The sequence below is a fragment of the Onychomys torridus genome, chromosome 15 (assembly GCF_903995425.1).
Source record: "Onychomys torridus chromosome 15, mOncTor1.1, whole genome shotgun sequence".
Lineage (NCBI taxonomy): Eukaryota > Metazoa > Chordata > Mammalia > Rodentia > Cricetidae > Onychomys > Onychomys torridus.
The window spans coordinates 68,992,030-69,019,799 of record NC_050457.1 but is presented as its reverse complement, the minus strand read 5'-3'; the positions used below and the strand labels follow the sequence as shown (position 1 = coordinate 69,019,799).

At 39.9% G+C, this 27,770-nt stretch overlaps 1 protein-coding gene across 3 annotated transcripts in view; it reads right to left on the bottom strand.

The window, feature by feature from the left end:
* Ctnnd2 (catenin delta 2) overlaps window positions 1–27,770 on the bottom strand; it is an 872,325-nt gene that overhangs the window by 94,758 nt on the left and 749,797 nt on the right. For 2 of the 3 annotated variants that reach the window (XM_036206872.1, XM_036206874.1), the window contains 3 exons: window positions 18,679–18,852; window positions 4,067–4,141; window positions 2,900–3,050 (listed from right to left, as the gene is read on the bottom strand). In XM_036206872.1, coding sequence (XP_036062765.1) covers window positions 2,900–3,050; window positions 4,067–4,141; window positions 18,679–18,852 — 400 coding nt within the window. The remainder of the gene's footprint in view (window positions 1–2,899; window positions 3,051–4,066; window positions 4,142–18,678; window positions 18,853–27,770) is intronic. The other variant, XM_036206873.1, reaches the window with a different exon arrangement.

Below are 27,770 nucleotides of genomic sequence, written 5' to 3'. Positions count from 1 at the left end.
TTTATTCAGCACGTCATGCCGAGTTCTTCAACTGTCCAGTGATAGAGTTTGCTCACTTATATATATCTCACTTTTCTGAATTTGCCAGATGGTCCAGTAAGTGGCACCTTAGCTGCTGTGGTTGGCCCAGCTCCCTGCTGCTCAGATCCCAGATCCCCCCTACTGATAACCCTCACTTACTGCAGTGCTGCTGGATGGGAGCCTGCCAACTGTCCAGGAGTCACACAGTAAGCCCACAAGGAACTGTGCCATCTCCCCAATTCCTGTGCCACCCTTTTAACAGTGATCTAGGGAGCTTGTGCCATTTCTGTGTGGGTTCCTGCAGGTTCTTAAGTTTCCAGGCATCAGCTGGCCTTTGTCCTGTACCTTCCCCCTTACTGAGAGGCACAAGAAGGCCTCTCTGGCCTAGGATCCCACTACTTACCATGCTAGACAAAGGAGGCCTCTTGAAGGCTCCAAACCCACTGACTTGCTCTCACCCCCCATCCCAGGGCACCATCTGCAGAGGCTGCCGCTTCAGCGTGGATTCCTTCCCTCTCCACATCTGCGTAGCCACCTTCCTTTAGGCCTTCACTGAAAGAGTTCCTTACAACCACTCCCCACTTAACCTCATTGAAAACCACACCTCAAAGTGGAAAAGCTACATACCAGAGAAGTAAAATGAACCTTTATCTCAGTCGATATGTAAAACTAAGCTCAAGATATATCACACAGTTAAATGTGAAATTGCATAATGCTTTAAAGAAAACATATGGGGGAAAGCAACACAATCATTGGTCTGGGCATTAATTTTTTTACAGCTCTGACCCCAAAAGCTCACCGAGAAAACTCAAAACATACATGCAGGATTGCATCAAACCAAAAAAAACGTTCTGCTAAGGGTGTGGATGACTGACAGCAGCAGAAGGTCAGCACCTGGGGGTTGAGATTCAATGTTTCAAGGCTTAAACGTGACATGAGGTTAATATCAAAGCACACACAAAGTCAAACCCAATAGCAAGAAAACAGCTCATTTTTAAAACTGAACAAAGAATATGACTAGACAGGTCTCATAAGGAGGTGTACATATGACCAAGAGATAGCTGAGAAAATGCTCAATGTTACTGGTCATTAGTAAAGTGCAAATTAAGCCACAAGGACACATTACCTCACACCTGTCAAAATAGCTTTTCTAGATGAAGATAAGGAGAAGAGGGAATCTTTCTTTGCATTTTGATGGTGGGATTGTAAATTAGTGCAGACATCACAGAGAATGTTACATTAAAAAACCGAAAATATAATTTCCATATGATCCAGAAAAATTCATTTTCTGGGCACATATCCACAACCTGGGCTCATCAATGGCTGAGAGCATAAAGGAGGTAAGGTATCCAATAGACTGTTCCTCAGACTTAAACTAAAAGGAAATGATGGCATTTGTGACAACGTGGATGGAACTGGGGGACATTCATGGCAAGGGAAATATAAATGTAGAATATAAAATGAATTAATGAAGCAAGAGAAGAAGGTTGGTTACCGGAGGCTGCCAGCTGAGAGAGATAAGTTGATATTGGTCAAAGTGCACAATTAAAAGAAAGCCCGGATTTTAAAAGAGTTTTAAATACAGAGTAAGATTCCAAATAAATATTGATTCCAGCATGGTGGTTCAGGACTATAATGTTAGCACTTAGGGAGGTTGAGGCAGAGTGTTTATAACTTCAAGGCCAGCCTTGGCTATTCAACCCACCCAAGGGCAGCATGAGCTATATGTGGAGATCTTGACAAAGTTTGTGAGGTACTATGTTAACTGTAACTTGATTTGACTATTCCACATTCATGTGTGGTAATACCACTTTGTGTTCTAATTGTACAATTACAATTTATTTATGCATAATAAAACAACCCACAACCATTCCGGGAATTATACACAAGACACATAAGCTCACACATTCCATGAATCTACACATAAGGGATGTCCAGATCGGGGGAGTTCCCTGAGATGGAACAGCTTGGTGGCCCCCACAGTAGGAGGAAGAGAATCTGCTTAATGGATACAGGTTTCTGGGATGAGAAAAATGTTTTGGAAACAGAGGTGGCAATTATATGACATTGGAAACACACCAAATGCCATGGAATTGAGGAAACACACCAAATGCCATGGAATTGAACATTCTAAAATGGTTAAGTAGTTATGTAAATATAAACTCAACTGAAAAAAATTTGAAGCTCACCAATGAAAGCCTCCTTTACCACCTCCCCCAAAGAACATTTCTAGGCAGCATGTGATTCATTTATTTGTTTTGGTTATTGTATAGAGTATCCCAAGGCTTCCTGTCTGTTTCACCCATTGGTATAACTCCCTGGACCTAGAACAGTCCTGGAACTGATAGGGAATGAAGAACCATTTGCAGAAGAGGCACATACATATATTACCTCTTTAATGCCCCCTTAATAGAAGATCTTTGATATTTCTGAGGGGAGATTATTTCATTTTAAGTAGGATGGAAATAGACAAATAATACAAGAATAGATAGCCAAACATAAATGAATACAAATAGAGAGTGGGAGGAAGGAGCAGGTACCCTCTCAAGTTTCCTAATTCCACCATGTAGGAAGTACACAAACAGCACAGCAGAGCTTCAGCATACTGGGACAACAGGATTAAACACAAAGCACACAGTCGCTTTCCATTTGCAAGGATTAGAAACCATATTCTCCTTTAAGTTCTAAAGGACCAACCAGTACATTGATTAAAGCAGGAGAGCTGGAAAACACAAAGCTCCTAATAAACACACCGTCCTCACACATGCGTATGCTCTCAAGAGGAATTCAGACACACACACACACACACACACACACACACACACACACACACACACGAAAAAAAAAAGGAACTGGGACACTGAGTTAGAGAACATACCGATGAGCTCCTTATTTCTGACATCCAAGGCCATGTTCCGGAGTGCCGTGGCCACTGCACACACTACACGGTCGTTGTCTATTCGGAGGAGCTCCACAAGGATAGGCAAGCCTTTCTCTTTCCGGACAGCGGCTCGGATATATACGGACCACTGCCAAAAGAGGGAAGGCAAAGGAGATTAGAAAGAGAGGTGAGAAGTCCTAGAAAGCCAACAGCTGTGAGGGTTGTCAGGTGGCTGTTTGCAGAAGCCGAAAAGGTTGACCTAGCTGCAGAACAGGCTGAATACGTTAGACATGCACTGGACGGTGTCTGCTTTCCCCTCCGAACCTAAGATAAAGGTTCCAGGGTCACTCCATGGATCACCATTCCTTTTTCTTGTGACAGTGTTCTCAGCACTTGGGGCTAGAAGCCACCTACAGGATGTGCACCATGATGCTATAGGATGTGGAGGTTTGGGGTGGTCAAAGCTGACTACTGATATTAGAGAAAAAGAAATAACCAACCAACCAAACAAACAAACAAAAAAAACCACCAAAATGCAGGAAGTGGTGTAGGTTGGATATGGGTGGCCTTTGTAAAGAGAGCTCTGAGGTGGCCTGTAGAGATCAACTGCCATGCATGCAAAGGAAGAGGCCCTTTGTTCACCGATAGAGAAGAAATTAGTAGAAAAAAGAATATAGGACTGGGAAGAGGAAAATATGACATTGAGAAGCAAGAGTGAAAATGGTAACACTTTTTGAAATAAGAACATTAAGATAAAAATGTATTATTTCCAGGGCTATCATTCAATGTCCCATTTTTTAAAGACATGATTTGTTTTGGTTTGGGGTTGGTGCCCTTATGGAACAGATCTGATACTTCCTGTTGAATGAAGAGGTATTGTTGGGCAGATAAAGCCCCTGGACTCTAACAGAATGCAGGTAGCCTGAGCTTTGTAGATGTGAATGCATGTTTTATATTGTTCCATACTGTTCCAAAGACAGCTGTGAGACAAACGGATTGTCATGGTTTGATTGGTTGCAATTCCATTTATGATCTGGAAAAAATACATTCAGGAAAGAGGATTCAGGTTCTGAGGGAACCAGTTCTTCCCCACCCCTCACCCACCAGGCCCACTCCAGCCCCCCAATCCCCCATAGGGACAGGCACCCCAGAGCTGGCTCTCACCTGTGGCAGGCAGGGAGCCCCCTCTGGCAGTGAACGTAGGGCATACGCCATGCCTGCCACATCCTCAGCCCAGCCCTGCATGAAATACGAGATTAAAAAAAACAAACAACTTCATCCCATCCTACGTCAGAGGTCACATTCACATTGTTTGCATCACCACCATCGTTCAGTACTGCATGATTCTCTTCTTTCCCCTCGTGCCTGAGGCATAGGCACACAGGTACAGCTCACCATGGCGCCGCTCAGCCTACTCAATAGCCCCATGTACGGAAGCAAAAGATACAATATTCAGGAGTCCAGTCGACAGTGGAGAAACACCAACGTTTGGAAATCACTAAGCTAGATTACGTTGTGTGGCTCTGACACCATTTCCCAGAGAGGAAGAGCTCCTCCTGGCATCAAGTACCCACTTCAATGTGTGCGTTTGTCCCCCACAAAGTAACATGGCCTCCCCTAGACACATTCATTGCTTTCTCTAGCTGAGTGTCTAACACCCAACCCGGAAAAGACTGAAGCTTAAGCTTACACAGCCGCTTATGGTTGCCCTCTTCTATAAAATTAAGGAGAGAATTTGGAGTTCAGAGAGTGTGATTCAGACTTTGGGTCAACATGGAGGAATTAAAAAGTGCACACTAATAATAAATAATATGGGGATACTTTTGTCCTGAAAGACCATTGTAAACAGTCCCTGGCATCCTAAGCACAGGCCTTATAAATGTCTCTCTTTCCACTATCAAGCCTATGCTTTTGGTTTACACAGTTGAGGTCTCTTCTAATGCCTCCAAACACAGGAAGACCAGCATCATCACTTTATCAACAGGGACATTTAAACATAAAACATTAAATAATCTCATCACAAGAGATACCCGTGTCCCTGAATCTGCTTCTTCTTTGGCTGCAAATATCATGCTCTCTCTTTGCTGCTGTCAGTTTATCTTCTATGATCAGCCTTCAAACTCTCCACACTACTATATCTGTAATGTCCCCAAATGGGACAGCTATGGTTTTCTTGGAAGGTCCAGTACTACCCTCACCTTCCCTAGATAGAAAGATAGTCTAGTAAGTGGAGAATGAAGAGAATCCATTTAACTCTGACAGGAACTTGAGAGGAAACAAAACAAAACTGAACAACAAAAAAATGACCATGTAGGCTTCCAATACGTATGAGTTCCAGACATGGATTTTATGATATGAAAAGTGACAGCCTGGAATGGATTTGACACTCAGGTGACCCAAGAGCAGAACCTTCTTCTTTTGTTTTTTGAAACCTTTTGTTTTTTTGTACTGTGTGCGTTTTGTGTGTGTGTGTGTGTGGGGGGGGTCTTCTCACATCACCATAGTCTATTGCCTGCCACAGACATATTCAAAAGGTACTGCAAATTTACATGAGTTTTTCTAGACTTTCCAAGATAGGAGGTTGCCATGTTCTTAAGCCTTTGCCTAGAAGTCCAGGGAGTGGGCTGGAAATCTATGAGTGACCCAGTAAGGAGTTAAAAGAACAGAAGGCATGATGTAGATAAAGAAACCTGGGAACTGTGGAATGCTTCACAGGTGCAAGAGTATAGAAGCATGAGGCTCACACAGTGTTCCAGAAAAGAATGGAGCTGCTTCTCTTTAAGCCCAGTGGTGGTCTGAAAGATGTATGAGCTGCCAAACGCTATAATTGGAAAGTACAGGTGTCACTGAAGGAAGTAGACAATAGATGAAGGTGTACATAACTCATCCTGATTGGGGTAAATTACTGGACTTAGCCCTGACATTTTTGTCAACAGATTGAGGGTAGTATGCACTGAGCAGGGCAGCACAAAGCTGGGAGACAAACCAGGTGTGACCAGGATACCATCGAGAAGAGTGACCCATGATCAAGGTAAGCTCAGTATTGTCAAAGAGACAGCAGAGGAAGAGGGAAAAGCAAGAATAGGAAGAAGGAGAAAGAGGAAGGGAGAACATGAGGACCAGGCACAAGAACAGAACAGGATGCCAGGTTCATATTGTCCCTGACGTGGTGAGTTCCCAGAGATGGCTCAGGAGGCCAAGTTCCCTCAGAGCATTCTAGCTACCATCTACCAGCACACTTACCAGAAACGTTCTAACTTCTTCATATGTTTGAACTCATTTAATCCTCGACTCTGTAAAGCAGGTGCCAGCACTAGTCCTATTTTACAGGTGAGACAAGGCAAGTGCAGCATGATGCAGCCTGGGAATACTCAAGCTGGTCTTAAACTCATGAAGCTCTATCTCTGAGTCAGTGTGCCTGACATCCACTCTCCCTTGTCCTCTGAAGGACGGCTTCAACTATGAACATCTTCACCCCAGTTCATAGAATTTCCAAGGTAATCAATTCATGTTGGTTTTCATTTTATTATTTTTGGTTGCCAATGATCCACTTAACTTGCCTCTAAAATCCTGAGTAAAAGATAGTTAAGTACTATAAATTGGCCCACTGGGCACTTAAATCTATTTTTGGGAATGGCTGTTCTGATTCATTAAGGCTGACACAAAAGCCACATGTAACTGGAATATCTTGTTTATGTCAGAAGAGGGTCACTTTTGTTTACATGGAATGAAATGATACTTCAGACAGGAAACACTGCATTCTTCCTTTTTCTCCTGGTCAGAATTGGACCATTGTTTGGCTCCACGAGATGTTATAATGGAACAGAGAAGAAAAAGCAAATGGTTGTTTTTAAGGCTAGCCCACAACCCCAGGTAAAAGCTTGGATATATTGAAAGGGGATTAGAAGAAGCAGAAAACAATTGGTTCACTTTTCAGAGTTCACACAGAGTCCTTAAACTAATGTGTGGGGCATTACAAGAAGTAAGAGATGTAACAGTACTTTGTGAGCTGTCTCCACAACCCTGGAGTATCCAGGGAGAAGTTGTTGATGTGGGAGGGTGCAGTGGTGTTACTTTCTCCCTCGCCCTCAACAAAGATGGCAGAATGGAGAGTCAACAATGACTTCCCTTATTGGACTATAGAAGAGGCCAAGAACTAACTAATGAAGTTTTCAGTCCCATTCTGGAGGCATCCATGAAGTATGAAAGCTTCTGTGACCCCAGTGTCACCAGGGGTACCCCTGGGACTTCTACGAGCTGAAGTGTGAAGGAGAAAAGAGCTACAGAGAAGAATTACAGAGGGTTTACTTGACTAGGAAGCAGGTGACACATACAAATGGTTAGCATGGAGGAGATGTGGCTGCATCCAAGGATGCTCAATAGTGAGGTGAGGCTGAGAGAGTACATTAGAGCAAAGTGGTCCAGCCACCAACCATCACACCACTGTGTGCCCCAGATGGGAGGCACTGTAGGTTAAAGATGACTCCAGAAAGAGAAACCGATCAATGCACAATTCAACACCTATCCATCTACAGATTTATGCTCACAGTACCCAAAGTCAGCACCACCTCGAGGTCAGCAGAAGATAAGGGACATCAACACAGGACAGCTGCATTCTGCTGAATTCACCTACAAGTGTCTAGATAGTTGTTTTTTTCCATTTTTGTCATTTTAGGCAAAATGAAGCTCAGGGATGAACCCAGAAAGAACTACTCAGAACAAAGTTATTTGTATCTAATCAATTTACTTACACTGAGGGATTGAAAGATCAAGTAAAGTCAGTATTTGTTTTTTTAATCCTTCAAATCCAGGTTGCCTGATTCAATTGTGGAATTCCTGGGACTTAATTCAAAAATATCAACCAGAATAAAACACAAATGATGGTTATGATATCTCTAAAAATTATCCCATACTTAGGATGAGACAAGTCCACTAAAGCTGATTTATGCAGGTAAGAAGTAATTTCTCTACTAATACTGCACTAAATAACTGAAGATAATGTTTTCTATTAAGAACAAAATAGTCTCTTTTGGAGCTGAACCCATGATAGTACTAAAATTCTGAACTGATGGATTTTCTATTCTTTACATTTTTGTTGCTTTAGTGGTACAGTCAGCTATTAAAAGATCTGTTAAATGGCAGACAATTCTCCCCTGGAATTATTAACGTAGATATTTCCCCATTTTATCTCTTGACATGGTAAGAAATGTCCTATTCTAAAAACCTAATGATTCCAAATAAAATTTAATCTCCCCCATGCATGATAAGTCCCCACTTTATTTCTTTTTAAACATGGGTTCTGGGGATTGAAGTCAGTTTCTCATACTTGCAAGGCATGTGTCTTACCAACTCATTTATCTCAGCCCATGATTTAACTTTTCAGAAGTATTCTAGCACCTTCTGCTGTCACAGGGTCTCAAAGTACTTGATTCTTATTCCATAAAATGAAAAAATACCTAATAACAACTTTAGTATCAATTATGAGAGTTTGAATTTTTTTATAAGGTCGTGTTATTTTCTTGGCAATCTAATTAGTGTTATATTAGGGCAGAACGTACCCCATGGGCCAAATTATTTATTCAGTATTATTTTACTGGAAGTTTTATTACAAAAAGAATGTGCTAAATATTCAGAAACCATGTGGTTTCTATTGTATGGCTCATGTTACTACTATTGTTTCTATTATTATTATTACTGTTATTAATTGAGTTACTAATTCTTTATAGTTGAAATAGAACTATGATTGGTGGCTACTATGGGATTCATGTAGTAGTTGGTCAAGGTCAACACAAAGCCCTTCCCATGAGAATTCCTCTACATTGATGACATTCATGCATTGTTCTTTCAATTCAGTCATTTAATACGATTGTATACTTTTGTCCTCAAAATCCCAATATTTACTTTGAGAAATGAACTGTCTGGTCAAGGGGGCTGGTGAAGTATTTCCTTGTTAGCAAAGCTATAATTTATAAACAGAGACGTTGGCTAAGGTGGCAGCAGATATTGTGTGCTCATATGGTGGGTTTTTTTCCCCTTGCTCATACTTCTTACATGTAAGTCAGGTTACTGCAAAGACTAAGTTTTATCACATGTATTTGCTGATAACACTAACGTTCAGGTAATAGGGTATCCTAGGAGGAAAAGGATCTTGATGTAAGAAGTGAAGAAGGCCAGGTTCAACGGACAGTGACCTAGAGAAAACATTCATTAAGTTGAACAAATACTTGTAAACCAGTTGTCAGCCATGTCAAGGAGCAGCAATAATCAATTAAAACAACTTATCTTTAAACATGGACCTTTCTGAATTTTTTTTTTTTCAAACATTGGAGGTAAAAAAGTTCTGTGTGTATCTGCCATTTAGAAATGCCTTTCAGGGAATTTGATGCAACTGTTTCTGGTGATAAGTCTTACATGAATGAAACTAAGGCTGTGTCAGATCTCATCCTCAGCCAGCTACATTTCCCCTCCATAGCACTGTGTAAATATGTCCTTGCAGAGGGGAGGATGCCAGCACCATGACCTCTAACTAACAGGGTGTACTGGAGGTGGCAGGCTCCCAGCCACTACACACAGGCAAGGCTGAGCTGGTGATCATTTCTATTCAATATGAGACAAGAAAAGTAACCCAAAGAGTTTTCTTTTCTCTTACTTGATACCATGTCAAAAACTTCCCCTTAATTTTTTCTTTGTAAATGTAGTTTCTCATGAAAATAGGGGACTGGTCTTGATATCTTTCTCATGGAGCCAGGGGAATTCCACCTTGGAGATATTAAAACATTTCTTCTTTTGATGACACAGGTGGGGAGAAATCTGTATTTCGTTGTGTGGCATAGTCTGGAGATGCCATTGATGATGAGGCCTTTATTTTTGTAACCGTAAAGTACAGTTTCTGTGGAAGTTCTATGTAGCAGAAGAACTCAACTGCAATTACTTTCTACTAATATAACACTTTTCTCTGCAGTATAAGTGGACTATATTAGTGAAAGTTTTTTTTTTTTCTCATGAAAGGAGATGAATTTATTCTTGAATCTAGGTTTACAGGACCATTCTACAATTCTTGTCCATTCTGGTAGGGGCAAAACCACATGAAAGTGTTTTTCCACCTCAACCCTAGACTATCAGCAGGGAACAGAGATGCCACTGTGATTTGCATGGTGGAATATTTCTTTCCAGAGACTGAATTTTGTTTCCTGCTGGTGGGTGTAACAATGGAAGTAGTCTTGGAGTCACATGTTGAAAATGACAGAATAGCTCTTAGCCTGTGTGAACTGCTTCCTGTCTCTGTCCTCTTGCCTTTACTGTGATATCAAGAGAAAATAGGCTCTGACTTCTATCTTTCCTGAGACTTTTTGTATCTGGGGGTCTGAATGTTATAGTGGCTGGCATTCCTTTAAATAAAAGACTGCTTGTAAAGGTCTGCCAGAAGTAATTCTAAACATTGACTTCTATACTGAGGTTTTAAGCAGCAATGCTGGGAATGTGCTGACTCTTCCTTTACTGTTTTCTTGTAAAAGTGACCTCAGTGCCACTCCTGGACCCTGACATGGCACTGACAATGGCCTTCTGAACTTTCTACTTACATCTTTATTACAGAGTAAAGGAGAGAACAAGTTACATTCATCTCTTTCTTTCAATTGTCTTCAGCTTCTGGTCCATAGTGGAAGATTAAAGAGTGCTTAATTGATGAAAGAAACCATCGGGTTGATTTTCAACACAAAGTACTTATTATGTAAGTCAGCACAATATCCACTGAAAGGGTCTATGCCTTAAAGATCAAAGACAGTGAAGTTACTGATGGGGTCAGAGATTTCCAACCATTTCCACAGAAAAATCTCTAGGTTCTAAGTAGTTATGTGCTCTCAGGAGAGTCTTTTCTGAGCCAAAGTAATCCATAACCATATGTGTGGGACTAGAACCACTGAATCGGATCTTATGAGTAGCTGGTTTTTCTTTGAGATGGGAAGATCAGAATATTGAGGTGCTATGGACAATACTCTAATCAATGCTACAGCAATTCAACTCAGTTTCTTATGTCACAATTTCTCTCCGGCATGACTAAATGGGCAATTGACAATGTCTGCTCTCAGCATAGTTTACATTTCACAAAGACTCAGAAAGGTAGCTTTACATCCATTCTAAGTGAAGTTGTATCTGCCTGGCAAGTCTTGCATTTCCTTAGTTCTTTCATTGCCTTTTCGCTGTCCATGGTGCTGACCTAGACCTTCTGAAGAGAGCAGAGCCCCCGCCCCCCCATTCCTGGGGGGATGTGGGGAGTTTTTCTCATTAATGCAAAGTTTGAGTGATCTGATTATGAAGTATTTGCTATAATTTAACCAGTTTCCTTGTGTCTGGGGTTCTTTGAGCTTCTTGGGTTTGTAAGTCTATGGGTTTTCATTATGTTTGGAAAAATTTTAACTGTTACTCCTGCCAATATTTGTTTTCCATTCTCTTGATCCTTCTTGTGTCCTTTTGTTTGAGGACCCCAACGATGTGTGCACTGGGCAAGCTGAGGTTCATGGATGTATCCCTGTCCTCACATGTACTAATTTTTCCTGTGCAATGTTTAATCTGCTATTTATTGCATCTCATGTATTTTTCATTTCAGACATGGTAGTTTTAACTCAAGATGTTTTATTTGGTTTTTCAAACACATGTCTTCTATCTCTAACTTTCTGAACATATACAATGCCATCATAATTTTCTCATGTTTGTTCATTTTAACATCTGTCAGTACCGAGCTGTTTCTTTTGTTTTTTTCATTATGGACTACATTTTCTTTTTCATTTGTTGACAGAGTAATTTACAACCAAATGGCAGGCATCCCCAATTTTAACTTGTGGGATACTGAAAATGCCTGCATTCCCATAGGTGTTCTAAGGCTATCTTTAGACTGCGATCAATAAAATTTGTAACTACTGATGAATTTGGATTTTGCTTATATGGTTCTCTAGAAAAGGATGGAGCACACTCAGTCCATGGCTAATATTCTTCATAATTAAACAAGAGCTTTCTGAGTATTTTATCCAATGGTCTATGAATTGTGAGATTTTCCCACATGACACTGGGAAACACATACTATGTCCATCTCATGTAGGAGACAAATTTTGCTCCCTCTTGTAATTTCAGGTGGACTTTGCCAGTCTTAGGCGTTTTTCTCACAGGCAAGTGCTAAGAGTTCCTTCCTGAATGTTAAAGGGGACTTTCTTGTGTAAATCCAGGATCTTTAGTATTCTGTCCCATGAGCTCTATTTATTTTGACTTCAGGTACAAGTTCACATTTTTTTTTTTAAATTTCTTGTCCTCAAGTTCTCTATCAAAACCCCACTGTTCTACCTATTTCTTCTTATTAGTTGCTTTTCTTTAGAAGAAGGTAAATTTGGACCCTGTCACTCTGTCTGATATCTCCAGTTCAGCAGTTTCTCCACTTCCAGAAAGGAGTTCCACGACACTGACATTAGAACTAGAGCAGAAGTTAGATGATCTGTCTCAGCAGTGACAAACCCAGCATCAAGTTATCAGCACAGGTCACCTCTGGAGTTGACATTAATGTCAACTGCAGCATTTGCAATATTGTTGTGGTTCATGACTCAGTTGAACTTCCTGGTTCATGTAGGGAAGCAGCTGCTGAGCCATGCCCTCGGCTTGGTCCTTCACCTCTTGCTCCTTAGCTTAGGTGTCTTGGACTCATCTAATATACTGTTTCTCGCACATTCCATGTAGGCAGAGCCTTCAGACAGCCTCTGTGTTCATTCTGGGACAGTTTATTTTTTTCACTTTCATCTATCAGGCATGAGACTTCACATTCCATTTTTTAAAATAATTTTCTACAACTCTTCTTCATGCTTTGGCTTGTGCCATCAACTAGGGGAAAGATAACTCACTCCATCTTAGATGCTGAACCATGAGTCTTGCTTTTTTTGTTGTAGTTTACTAGCCTCCTCTGGTTCTCTATCACAGGCCACAGTGACTGATAGATTAAGCTAAACTCGCTGTCCCCCCTCAAGGTTGCCATTTCTTTCTCTATGGATGTCTCAAATTTCTGAGTTCTCTTACATTTAAAAAACTTCAGTTGGGCCATCTGGCCAGAGATTCTCACTTCATAAAATATGGGATCTTATCTACGAAATTTTTTGTTCTATTTTATTTTTTAATATAATTAGGGCTGATAATATTCCTAGAGAATATTCATATTTTAGTAGAAATAGAAGCTATGTAAATGTTGAGCTTCACTGCCATTACACATGTATTTCTACAATTCAAAGCCTGGGTTTTCATAAACCTCAATTAGAATAGGAAGAATCTACAAACAGGAGTTGAAAGAACATTTGTTCATATTTTGGAAATCTTCATGCTACTGGATCACCCATTTTAATACTCTGCTACAAACAAATTCACTGTCTGTGAACAAGAAAAGTGCAACTAAAGTCCATGCTTTTCTGAGAAGCATTTATCACTTTGTTCCTACCATAATGTCACTACCTTTGTCTGCTGTTCATGAACCAAGTAATGAACATTTTCAAGTGTAGAAAGTGTTAAGGGCCATTAGGAAGATCTAGTTTGCTAGTCAATTTGTCACAGCCAAAGAGTGATCATGCTCTCCTCATAAATGAAAGTTATTGTGTTAGACAAGGAGGTCCATAAAGAGCTCTCTCCATGCAAAATTCCCCAGTTTTACCTCCTCATTTCTGTTTTGTTGGGTCATAAAAAGTTAAGGACTACTAAGAAATGCCACTAAAATTTGACAGTTGCTATAAAAACACATTCCTAGAGCGCTAGCTTGCTGAGGGTAGTGCTGTGTGAAAGCCACTGTATGCCCTGTCATAGCCTTGGTTATTAATGATCTTTTTTTTTTTTTTTTGAAAACAACCTTTGCATTTGTGAGTGTGCTATCTGCACATGTATACTTTCATATTTTTGTTTGAAGGTGCATTCAGAGGCCAGAAGTCCACATCATCTATCTTTCTCAGTCACTCTCCACCTTCGTTTTTGAGACAGAGTTGTTAACTGATCCTGGGGCTCATCAACATGGCTAGACTGGCTGGAAAGCAAGCCCCATGGATCTTCCTGTCTCCATCTCCCAGCACCTGGATTCTAGAAATTTAAGAACAGCAGTGACTGACCAACTAAGCCATCTCCCTTGACCAAGTCTATCCCTGTCATGTAAGGATTTTTCTGTACAGATTTTTATATCAGACTCTATTAATCTCTTTGATTATAATGATATATCATTCTTTGGTATAGTAAGTATCTTCTTTAAGGACCCTCCATCTCCTTTCCCCTAAAACAGAGTAAATGAAGTGTATAGTAGGTAGTGGGACCATGCCTGATTCTTGCATATACATGTAGAATCAAATGATAAGGATCTTTGTATGTGTGCATATTTGTAAATGCACAGAAACTTTACTCAGAGGCCTTCTACTATGTCAGAGGACCAACCTATTTCTCTAGCTTTGTTAGGAGAGAGGTGTTTATGTAAAATTGACACTCTAAGAGCTAATGTTCTACTTTGTCCATCTGGGATAGAAATTGTTCTAAATTCTATCTTCTGAAATAGCCAATAACAAGCAGACATCATGATGACAGTGGGAATATGTTATGACAATTACTCAGTACTTGGAATGATCTCTGGAAGTTTCCTTTCCTGCATACTTATATTTACATTTTCTACATTTTCTCCTTGCCGTTGGGATATCTGTTGCATTTCTTTTCTTTTCTTTTCTTTTCTTTTTTTTTTTGGTTTTTCGAGATAGGGTTTCTCTGTAGCTTTGGAGCCTGTCCTGGACTAGCTATGTAGACCAGGCTGGCCTCAAACTCAGAGATCCACCTGCCTCTGCCTCCCGAATGCTGGGATTACAGGCATGTGCCACCACCTCCCGGCTCTGTTGCATTTCTAATGGTGCATATTTGTGCTTGGTTATAAAGTTATCACGTTGCATTTTCTAACTCATGTTCATAATCTAATATAGACTTGTAAAGTTCAATGGTCATAGTCCTTAAACTTTATCCATTTACTAATCTCTATTTTATTGATAACAGAAAATTTGGTAAACAAATGTCCTTTGGACTGTGTTGAATTAATGTGCAGGTTCAAGTGCTGAGAGGAGCATAGTGTGAATGCCAGAAAACCTGGAGTGATGCCACACATCCTACATTGCTTGCATTATATGATCCAAGGTAGGAGAGAATTTGAAAATATAAAGATTGCAAAAGTTTTAAAGCCCTATCATCTTATGCTTCTAATGAAGGACTCAGACATGTCTCATTAACTCTCCAAACTACCTTGGTTACCACATGACACAGAGCCTGGTAAGTAACACAAAATATTCCACATTTCAGGCAGATACTGTGGACCTAGAAGGCATGACTGAGCATTGCTGTCCCTAGGCACCAGTGAAACCATTATTCTCCTGTGATTCCTCTGTGTCAGTTTCACAGAACAAGCATGCCATAGGCTGCTGTGGTGACTCACTGAGTAAAGACATACCATAGGATACTGAGATGAGATGACTGAATGAGTAAAGGCACACCATAGGCTGCTCAGATGATGACTGAATGAGTAAAGGCACGTCATAGGCGGCTGAGGTGACTCACTGAGTAAAGGCACTTGTGCCAATCCCAAGGACCCAAATTCAATCTCTGGGACCCACATGGTGGAAAGAGAGAATCAACTCTTGCAAATGGTCATCTGATCTCCACATATGTGCTGTGATAGACTGATAGACACATACACATGGGAGAGTGGGGGATGGGGATAACAAAGCATGTTGCTATCAGAATCAAATGATCAAAATAAAATAAAAAGTCCTGAAGTGTGACCCTCTAAGGATGGCTATGGGAGTAATTTGTGCTCTAAATGTCTTACTGATATCCTAGGAGTCAAACTGATAGATGTGTATAGAGATGTGTACACAGATGCTGCTGGGGCTAAGTGCTAGTGTTTGTGAACTGCTAATCCAAGCACAGGCCCATCAGTAGAGCACAAGGAGACAAGTACATCATGGCTTCAGTTGTTCAGCAAGGCCATACATCATGAGTGAATGAATGACTGGTGTCATTGTATGTTGAACTTAGTCATAGTGCATTGCTTTGCATAACAATTCTATTTCCTCTGTATACTTTTAACATTTTCTCTTTATTACTATTTTATAACAATTTGCTTACAATGTTCTTTGCATAGTTTCCTTCTTGGGTTTTTTGTTTTTTTGTTTGTTTTTGTTTTGTTTTGTTTGTTTTTGTTTTGTGTGCTTGGAGTTTCCTAACTACCTTGATATATAAATGTATGGTTTTCATTCAATATGAAAAGTACTCACTTTATTTAACTATTCTCTGCTCCCTTCCTTGCCCTCTTTAATCATTACACCAGCCTACTTAAGTACAGCTATGCCTACATTGTTTATCTTCTCTGAATGTTTCATTTTCAATAGCTTCTTATACTGTCTTCAAGTCCATTGATTTTTTTCTTTTTGCATTATTTAGTCTGCCATTAATTCTATTCTATGCAGTTTTAATTTCAGACATTACTTTCTAGACTCCTGAGGTTTGACTTAGGTCATCTACAGATCTTTCCCTTAACTTTTAAAATACACGAAACACAGAATTTAAGTTAAAATCTTTACATTCAAAATCTTGTAGTGTCCATCCTCACTTTTAAATTGTCTTAAGGACATAAGAATTTCTTAAGGAACATGAAAAATGATAAAAATAGAAAAGCATACTGACAAATAGAATAATTTACTTAAAATTGTGTCTTAAAATAGTCTATGTGATTTGCTATCATGTAAATCTTCATGCCTCAGGTCAAGTTCACCCCAGAACCCACTTTCTCATGCTTACCCAGTTAGTACATTGAGGAATGCAACCCCACAGCTCCCCAGAGTTTTCTTGAGTGTGAGCAGCAGGAAATATTAGATAGAAGGACTTACATGCGGAGATAAACAGATAGAAAATACAGGATAGTCTCGAGAGGGCCGGGAACCCATTCCAACAGGCCCTGACTGTCTCTGCCCCAGGGTGTTTATAGAGATGCCAAGGGGTGGACCAAAAGACCTCCTTCCCCAGCACAGCCAAGTACAGACCATTTCAGACACCTGCACTCAGGCCCCTGGCCCTCATCATCCTCTATGCGGACCTGCTGGGTAAAGCCACGAGAAACCTAAAAATGGGCTCCCACAGAGGAAGGGAAGCTGGAGGGGAACTGTGCATGTGTGAGTGCTCTTGATCTCTAAGATAGACAGCTGCTTAATCTACTACATCTTCTACCATTTTTTGAATCTAGTACCTAGATGGTCCTGAACCCTGCAGAGTGAGGCAGTCACAATGGCCTCTGTTAAAGAGGTCATGTGACACACAAGAAAGCTAGACGTTGCTCGGTCTTCTCAGGCTCAGAAACGATGGGGCCAGCCTAGGTTTGAACTGTGATTTAAATCAAAGCTTCTGAGACTATGAAAGCTTAGAGAAATGTAAGCTCCAAGGGCTAGTTCAAAGGAATGGCTTCCATTATTATATTTGTCCTAGTCATGGCATGCTATGTGCTGGCCTGCTAAAGAGCATGACTCTTTTTTTAAAACTTTTCTTCCAAGCTCTGCTTGAAAATAAGAGACAACTTCACTTGTAACCCAGCCCCACCCACATTCTTTAAACACGGGGGATGTCTCATGGCTGGGAATGAAATGATCAGTTTCAATCATCCCTAAGGTCTTTAAGAGAAGAGGTAAGCTTACCCACCATCAGCAGCTTCAAGAGAACTCATTCGTGCTGGGCCCAGAGAGCTAGGATGTCATGGGTGAGAAAGAAGGAAATGTGAAAGCTCAGGTTGCAGTGACAGAAAGGAAAGATGAGTGAGAGGGATAAGGCAGACACTGGAGGTATGAGCAGGAGTGTGTAGCTGCATGGTGCTCTGTGCATCTCTGGCACTGAGATTCTGAATATTAGGTTTCTACATGTCAACACTAACGTGTCTTTAAAGAGAATGAATGTCAAAGGAAAAAAGCGATTATGAACATTCCAAATTCAGGCACTGGTGGTAAATAGATGGAACATGATGGGAAAACTCAAACCTTTTTTTATCTCTTCTCTAGACATTTGCCACATATATCCTCATCTTTCTCAGTGACCATACTTTTTATTCAACAAGAAAGAATGGTCATGGAACTGTTAATGAACATACCCATGGCTTTTTTAATAAGGCAAATCCTCTCTACTCCAAATGAAGGGATGACAATTTCTTATGAAAATCAATCAGGAGCAGTGTAGTTTTTCAACATCTTGGAGGAAAAGGGTCTCCTTCTGGTCATTACACTCACACACTTCTGTTTCCTTTCTGTGGGTCTGTACTTTTAAAATGCAGGGGATTCTTAGCTTTAAGGGCCAGAAATTGATACTACACTGTTCACATGGCTTTTTAGAAAAGGTGTTTAGATTTAGCACCCTTGATGATCAACGATAATGCTTTGAAGCATCAACGTATCACAGTAATTCCTGAAAGATAAGCAGGTTAGCTATCCATGTAAAAAGATAAGCATCTTAGAGTGTCTTCAATGGCTGTACTTAAGTCTATTCCTTTACATTCACAATGGTCTTCAAGGACACTGGAGGGAGTACTGAAGAAAAAAAAAAATTAAGGGCATGCTAAGTCCCACGGCTCAATATAATTGGTTTTTCTTTAATGTCTTAAAAATATTTATTAGAATTGCACTTTTTCAAACCTATACTTGTATCATTTTTAAGGCTTGCTCATAATTCCAGATTGTTTTTGTATTGTAATGAACTAGCCATACCTTCCAGCTCCCTGCAGCCAAGTTCTGCAGGGCGCCTGCTGCCCCTTCCAGCGTGTCTGGGTTTGAGCACTCAGAGAGCAGTGTGAGGTAGGGTTTGACTATGGATGGGTGCCACAGCATCTGGATCCCTTTTGGTGGTTCTGCACAGTCTGGAAGAGGTCCTACTCCATCCCACTGGTGAAAGAAAAACGAGAGGGTAAATGCCTTTAACATCTTTATGCTTCATGATACCGCCTCCCATACAAATCGCCAAACACAGAACAGGCATTAGAGCGTTCAGTGAAAATCAATGCAGCAGAGAGCGTCAGCAGCCTAGGGGCCACAGAGAAACTGGAGAGCTATTCTTGAGACAGAACTTTTGATCAAGGGTGGACGGGTTTGCAGCATGTTCACAAGGGATTGTACCTAGCATTTTGAGGGAGTCTGCTCTTGGAAATACTCCAACATAAGTGAGAGAGCAAGGAAGGAAATATATGCATATTTCTGGAGTAGAAGAATCAAGGCAAGATCAAGGTTACATATTTTATCATTGGCATAGAACAGACACTGCACAGATATTACAAGCTACCCAACCTAGCACTTCCACTTATTTTGTATAAGTTGATAACCTTTGCACAACTGTGGTAAGTTTCTATATATCTTATGCTTGATGTAGGTAACCATCGCTGTTTCTAACAAACGTGTAAACATGTACAATGGAGAGCAAATTGTTACGTTTAGTATATTTAGTATATACGTTGATGTGAACTATATGCAAATATAGTCCTGGCTATCCTGGAGCTCACTATGTAGACCAGGCTGCCCTTGAACTCACTGGTGCTAGAATTAAAGGTATGCACCATCACCAGTTGGCAAATTTAGATCTTACAGCCACTCTGATAGTTAAATTCGTTCTCTGTTGAATATAATGAATAATAAGAGAATTTGTTACAAAAAATTAACTGTATATAACTTAAAAATTATGGCTCATATTCACAAAGAAATACAGGTTCACCATTAAAAATGACATTCATGAGGACTGTGGCTTATTGGACAAATGGAAACAATAAAAGTTAAATGAAGAAAGGTAAAGGTAAATGTGGGGGTTAATGTTTTATCCCAAGAAAAAGCATTATAAAAGCCCATAATAATCACAAAAAAGCTTTGATAAAATAATTCAATTCTATTTTTTGCATATTAAATCTTGTATCATTCTTACTCTTAAAAAAACATTAAAATAATGGTACTCATCTTTGATCACATAAAGCTTATCTTCTCACTAAAGGCAGGGAATATAGGTCAAAATGAGATATATATAAAAAAAAAACACATTTAATCCTGAGATAACTTATAGACAAAGCAATTCCTTTCAAATTTGGAGTAGAGAAGCTAAGCTATTTAGCTTATGTGTACCTTAATAATCACACCAAAATAAACACAGTTGATATATAGTGCTCTTGTATATATTTTATATATAATACATATATGTGTATATAGAATTACATTTCAGAATAAGTTCATTAAGTGTTTAAGTTTTCATCATGCAGGTTTGCCTTCTATCCTTGCTACATAAAAATGGAAATGTTACGGGAGGGACTTTAAAGTTACTTAACTGTCACAATAGTTTCAAGAATGTCATTATTTGCCAAGATGATAGAGCAGTTGTGTCTTGTCTCTCTCAGTTATGTTGTAGCTTGGTTTAAGTCAAGGCTGCGGCTTGGCAATGAATGACATTCCACAGATGGATGGCGGCTATGCCATAAAAGGTCATTCCTAATTAGTGTGACACACAGTTTCAACTTTAAAATCAGGGCACTTCAGCTTCTTGTTCTTTTCATCAAAATATCATCTTGACTACTTCAAGATGCTTCTGTGTCTGTGAACAGCCACCCATAGAAGGCAAAGTCTATGCCTTTTAAAAATTACAAGGAAAGTAAACCAGCCCTGCCACACTGATCCTGGCTTGTTATCTGAAACTAGCTTGTTGCAATGAAGAGACAGACAGCACCAGAGGAAGAGCAGTCATTTTGTAGCTGGGTCTGCTCCAATGATGAGCAGGCATCACAGGCTCTCAAGAAACCAGTCTGGCAGAGCGCATCTATCTGCGAGTACACAACATAGACAAATATTTCATTTGTCTTTTGTTTGTTTGATTTTCTAGTCTGTCATCTCTTAGAACATTTCAAGTTATCCCTTTTCGTTTTGTCTTTGTTTTCAGAGCTGAGGATCGAACCCAGGGCCTTGCACTTGCTAGGCAAGTGCTCTACCACTGAGCTAAATCCCCAACCCCTCAAGTTATCCCTTTTCACATAAAAGTCTAATAGTATTCACAGAAATCAGAACACAGAATTTCAGCTGAGCCTGGACTAGCTTTACTTCTGTCAGAACTAACAGGACAGCCACACACGTATGGAAAGCAGATATGTTGGAATGCTTGCTATGGAGTGTGGCAGCTGATATATATGAGGACGACAGCTGCATTCTCTTTGGCTGGGATTCATCTTGGTCTCTATAAAGCAGGACAAATGATTAGATCACTAGGCAATTTTCCTCTGCTCTGACATGTCATCTCTGCAAGCCTTAAATACCTTTTATTACAATCATTTCTTAACAGCTTCAGAGGGAATCTGAGGAAATAAAAGAACAACTGATGTGAATGTGGATAATCTTTGATGGTGACCAGGGGCTGGAGTTCAAAGGGGAATCTTTGCTATTTTAGAAAGTTGATGAAACCCACATATGTTAATACCAAAGAAAAAGAACCATTTCAAAGCTAGTCAATGTAACTGACCTTTATCTGGGCACTTTCTCCAAACTTTTATTGAGTTAATCAAAGGGAAAGCATCCATTTTCCATTAAAAAACAGTTGGAAGCATTCTTTAAGGACTGTGTCAATTTGCTTGACCTTGTTGAGCCAGCTAATTGACATCAAGAGGGTATAGGTCAATGGTGGTTTGGATTTAATGGGTGCAGGATTCAGGTGAAACTATCCTATATGTAGTAACAGTTTATTTTTTTATTTTCATTAGAATTTCATACATGAGCACTGTATTTACATCATTTCTACACCTTTCCCTCTCCAACTCCTCCTATGTCCCCTCAATTCCCTCTCAAATTCATGACCTTTTCCTTCTTCATTTAATATTGTTGAGTATCTATGAATAAATACATCATGTTGAGTCCATTTAATCTTGCTCATATGTATATGTGTTTAGGAATGACTGCTTGGAATTAAATAACTAATCAGGGGACTTGTCCTAGCAGAAGACTGATTCTCTCTCTCTCTCTCTCAACAGCCATTAATGGCCTGGAGCTCTTCATCCAGGGGTGAGGCCTTGTGAGACTCCTTCCATCCATGTTGGCATGTCAACTGGTGTTGGTCTGGTTTAGGTAACAATTTTTGAGACTTTATAGGTATAGCATCCCTGTATTATACAGTTGACAATATCTCCTAGCAGATTCTCTAGTCTTCTCTTTCTTACAATCTTTCTGCCCCATTTTCCACAGTATTTCCTGAACCTTAGTTGTAGAAGTGTGCTGTGTTTGTATCCATTGGATTTGGGTACTCACGGTCACTTGTTCTCTGTATTTTGACAAGTGGATTTCTGCAATGGTTTCTATCTGCTAAAAAAAAGACCTTCTTTCTTTGATAATGGGTGTGATCTACATTTATCTCTGGGTATAAAGAGTGTTCATAGTGAAGTTAGAAATTAAACTGATTAGGAAAGAGACAGTAAAGGCTTTCCTTCAGGGCCCATCACCTTACCAGCCATGGGTAGTTGGGTGGGTTTACAGGACTAGGTGTTCATTTCTTTCCATTGAACAGGTTGTAAGTCCAATTAGACAGCTGTTGGTTACTTGCAAGATAATAGTGGCATTACTGTACCCTTGTGGACATCTTGCCATGCTGCTCATTGTTGTGGTTCACATCCTTTACAGTTGGGTAGGTCTACTGATTTGCTTTTGCCCTTTGCCAGCTTCACAGCACCTTTAGATATTATGAGTCAGTCCATAGAAAGGAGGCTTTTGGGTCAGTTCCACTAACTTCTCCAAGTCCTGTGTCCAAAGTGTATAGTGTCTTCAGTAACGGGGTGTGTGTTCATATCTCTACATGTAAATAGCAAATGCTGACATGTATGTGGAGGAAGGGGGACCATCATTTATTGTTGTGATTACAAACTGGATCAGGCATTATGGAAATCAGTTTGGAAAATTCTTATGAAGCTAAAAATAGACCACATGGTGATATACAGTAGCAATAAATTTTGTCAGATATTAGTACTGTACGGACATCATTTCCCCTCCACTTCCTCCTTCCAATAATTGTTTTCTTGCACTTGGCCTTTCTGCCTGGAGTAAGATGAAATCTCAAAGGGGTTATAATTTATATTTCCCCAATTGCTAAGGATGCTGAGCACTTTTAAAGATATTTCTTACCCATTTTTATTTCTTCTTTTGTGAATCCTTTGTTCAGAGCTGTACCCCAGTTTTAAAATTCAGTCATTTGTTTTCTTGGTTCTGTTGTTTCATTTGTTGATTCAGGGTATCAATCCCCTATCGCTTGCAGAGTTGTGAGAATCTCTCCCGCTGTGGGTTTCCTCTCTCCTTGGCAGAGTGCTTTCTTTGCTGTAGAGAAGTTTTATGAGGTCCCATTTGTTAATCCTTGGTTTTAACTCCTGAACAAATGGAATTCTATTTCTTATGCCTATATTGTGTAGGGTACTGCTTGTGTGTCTTCTGGCACTTTCGTGTATATCATAAAGATCTTTGATATATTTGGAATTGATTTTTGTGTAAGGTGACAGATACGGGTCTTAATTTCATTCCTATGCATGTGGACCTCAAGCTTTCTCAGCATCCATTTGTTGAAGATGCTGTCTTTTTCATTGTTAGTATTTTTGTCAAATATCAGATAGCTGTAAATATGCACATTTATGTTCAGGTTTTCTGGTTTTTTTTTTTTCCTATTGGTCTACATGTGTGTTTTTGTACCGGTACCATGCCATTTTTATCACCATGGCTCTGCAGTGTGTCATGGAATCTAGAATGGTCATCCCATCTGCATTGTTCTTTTTGCTCAGGACCACTTTGACTACCTGGGGTCTTTTGTGGTTCCAGATGAATTTTAGTAGTTTTAAAAAAAATTAAGTGGCAGGATGCAAAGTCAACTTACAAAAGTCAGTAGCCTTTTTGTATTCTAATAAAAAATGCTCCAAGAGAGAGACAATGAATAGAAAAACACCCCCTTTCATAATAGCTTCTAAAAATATTGGACAATAAACTTAACCAAGGAGGTAAAAAGCCTTTACAATGAAAATACCTGTCTGAAGAAAGAGATTGAGGCAGACACCAGACTAGAGAAAGACCTCCCATGTTCATGGATTGGTATAATTAATATTGTGAAAATGAAATTTCTGTCAAAAACAATATATAGATTGAACAGAATTCCAAATGAAAATCCCCACCCTACAGAAATGGAACAAATTATTAATGCTAATCTATTTCTGGGTAAGTATTTATGGGTAACTGTAGGGTACACTACAGCTCATTATAATAATGGAAATATATCACATATGAATTTAAACATATGATGCGTCTAACATTTCTAAAAAGTGGTAAACTGGGTGAAGGAAGAAGTGATTATTTTTTTTAATGTGTGTGTTTTGTTGTCATTGTTTTGTCTTTGAGATCAGGTTTCCTTATGTTTTACAAGCTGACCTCAAACTCCCTATGTAGTCCAGGATGGCCTCAAACCTGCAATCACCTACTACCACAGCATGTAGTTCATAGCTCCATCATTAATGATCTCTAAGTGATTGCCACATAGTTATGCCATTCTTAGAACACAGGGCTCAGTTTATAAATCTTATACAAGCTATGTTCTTGACTATATTTTCAAGACATGTTGCAAAAATTATTTTAAAAGTTTGAAATATGAAAATGTTACGGAGCTGGGAGATAGGACTTTCCACAGTGTTGAAGGGCATACCCAGGAAAGAAAGCATTTTTAAGACACTAACAAGGGCAATGTCTGTAGAGCATGTCTTGATTATATTATCTGTGCCACTGGCACATTAGTAAACACAACCATGGTATGCTGAAGGGCCTTCATTCTGCAGTTCACAGCTTGGAAAATCAAGAACAGAAGTTAACAACAGAGAGGACAAAAAGGCATGTACGGTTGGATAAAGCTTTCTCTGGGGTTCATCTTGTGTCAGGCTGGGGGGATATTCAGTGAAACACCCTTTCTCCTCATGGTTTTCACTCCTCCAACTTGAGAATTAAAAAAGTATTCTATGGTTTTGTACAAGAAATCCACTTGAATGTGTTACTCTTTTGAGTAAAAATAGTTAATTCTCTGAGTTAATTTTAAAATAATGATGCTTACATTTTATCACCATAAAAATTATAAAGGGTCAGACATAGTCCGCACCTGTAATCCAAGCACTCGGGGAGGTTGACAAAGGAGGACTGGGAGAGAAGCCAGAGGATTGTCATGAGTTTGATCCAGCCTGGACAACATGATGAGTTCCAGGCCATCACAGGCTTCATGCACAACTCTGTTTTAATCTATTATTTTTCTTTAGTAAAATGAACTAGAGTTCTAGCACTTTTGTTTCTTAAATCTTTCCTTTAAATGGTCAGATTGTCTTTTGCAGTTAAGCAGGGAAGATACAAGGGAATATATTTCTTACTTGTTTTAAAAATTTGTTATTATTGTGTGTGTATGAGGTACATGTGTAAGCACAGGTGCATGCCATGGTGTCCACGTGGCTGTCAGAGGCCACTCTGAGAATCAGTTCTTTCCTTCCACCATGGGTTCTGGTGACCCACCTCAGGCTGTCCAGCTTGCATAGCCACTGCCTTCAACCACTGAAGTACTATAGAATACTATAATACTTCAACCACCTCCCTGCTCCAGAGAGTGTACTAAGAGCTAAAGATCCTCAAATTCACTGGAATAGAGGGGTTTGCCCATGTATTTACAGTTTATAAAGTTAAGGCTCAATCAGGTTATAACCAGAGATTGTTTTTAGAGGATAACATTCTAAAGCATGAACAAACTTTCATGTTAGAGAACTGGTTAGCTGCACAGTAATCTCTCTGCCATGAAGGACTCTTGAGAACAGGCTGGCAATAAACTTTGAATGGGCATGGAGGGTTATGTTTGCCACCCTAGACAGTGCCTCACCCAGTGACATGTTGCCAACACTTTCCCCACTAGCTTCAAATGTACAACTTCATGATGTATACCAGCAGAAAGTAATTTATTACCTGTACTCTTTAAAATCGCCAAGTATTGGAAACATGTGCTTTCCCAAGGATCATCAGATGATCATGCACAGAAGATGTTTTGTTTTTGTTTTTTGAAGAGAAAATTACAAGCTGCTTGACTAGTTTATTTGGATGCACTACCTTCCTATGGGCAGGGCTGGTGGCAGGAGGGCGGGGGATGGTGGTTCTTGGAAGAAATGTGTGCGTATGAAGAAAATAACCTAAGAGTGGCAGCGTATCGGTGGGTGAGTCATATATACTCAGGTGCTGCCAGGGAACACGAGCACCGGTCAGTATTTTATAGTAGAGCACTATAACAGTAATCAGCAAGAAGTAACTGTCTACTTCAAATAGCTAGTAGAGATTATCTCCATCTCTCTGCCCTCAGAACCCACACCCTTTCTGTTTCTTGTTAGAAAACAAACAAGCATCTAAAGAAGAAGAATAAAAATAGGACAAAACAAACAGACAAATTGGAATAGGACAAAACAGAGTGAAAGCATCAGAGGTGCTGGTGTGGTGGTGCATGGGATGCATGGTGCATGGAATGCTGGTGTGGTGGTGCATGGGATGCTGGCTTGGTGGTCCATGGAATGCTAGCATGGTGATGGATGGGATGCTGGCATGGTGATGCATGGGATGCTCACATGGTAGTGCATGCCTGTAATCCCCACTTGGGAGCTGAAGGGAGGAGGATAAGAGGTTGCAGTCCAGCCTCAGCTACCCAGTGAGTATGAATAAATTGTATGTAATGCACCTATTTTCAATAAAAAAGCAAATGTATTTAAAAATGATTTAAAAAACAGCTGGCAGGAAGGAGTTTAAATGTTTCCAACATAAATGACACATGCTTTAGGAGATGAATATGTCAACCATGCTGATGCAATTATTGTAACTGCTCTTATGGACTAGAATGTCATACTGCACCCCAAAGTATGTACATTTACCAAGTGGCAGTTAAAACTATTACAGTTCTCCTTGGTTTCCCTGCCAGGTTCGATTCTACTTAAAATGTTTCTACTACAGTTAGGTTAAGGATTGAAAACTGAAGTCATTTGTCCTTCATATGAAGAGAAAGACATAACTTATGGATAAAAACCAGAAACCAATAAAACCAGGTGACGATGTAATACAATTTACAGAGGGACTTTGCAAACAGGGTCCTAAGAAGACTCACAGGATAATTCTCTTTATTAATCCCAAAGCTCATGCTGAAGATGGAGAAGTACCGGACGATTTCAGCTCTTCTTTACTGGATCTCAGTGTCCTCCCTGTCTGCTCTCACATGCCCTAGGCTGTGTGCCGCAGACTTGCTAACAAATAAAACCCACTTATTCCACTGGCCGAAGGATTCCCATCAAAGGAGAAGTATCAGAAGACTGGCTTGTTCCGCCCAAAGTGTCAATAGCCCTACTCTAGTCTCAGCCAGTTAAACTGATGCTCTGAAAATATGTTTTCTTGGTGAGTTGTATCTTAGGGACACAGACAGCAAAGATCAGCCTTACCAGCAGAATGTATCCACAGTTCCTAGATTTCTTGGCCAATTAGGGACAAGCACAGCCATTGTATATGTGCAGGCAAACTCTACCTCAAGGAATTCCAGTGAACTAGACAATAAATGAGACACGAATTGCTTCTGCATGATGATAAAGGGAGAGAATTCGCAGCAATGGGGAACAGTCTGACTTAAGATCCCATTCTATTCCTTCCTGGGGAAGCCACAGACTGTAAAATGTGGGAAGACAAAGTAAGTTAGTATGCAGAATGTTTTCTCAAGCTGAGTTTGATCTCACTGGGCTGCAGCCTGGATACAATGCCTCCAAGAGTAACAGTCCAAC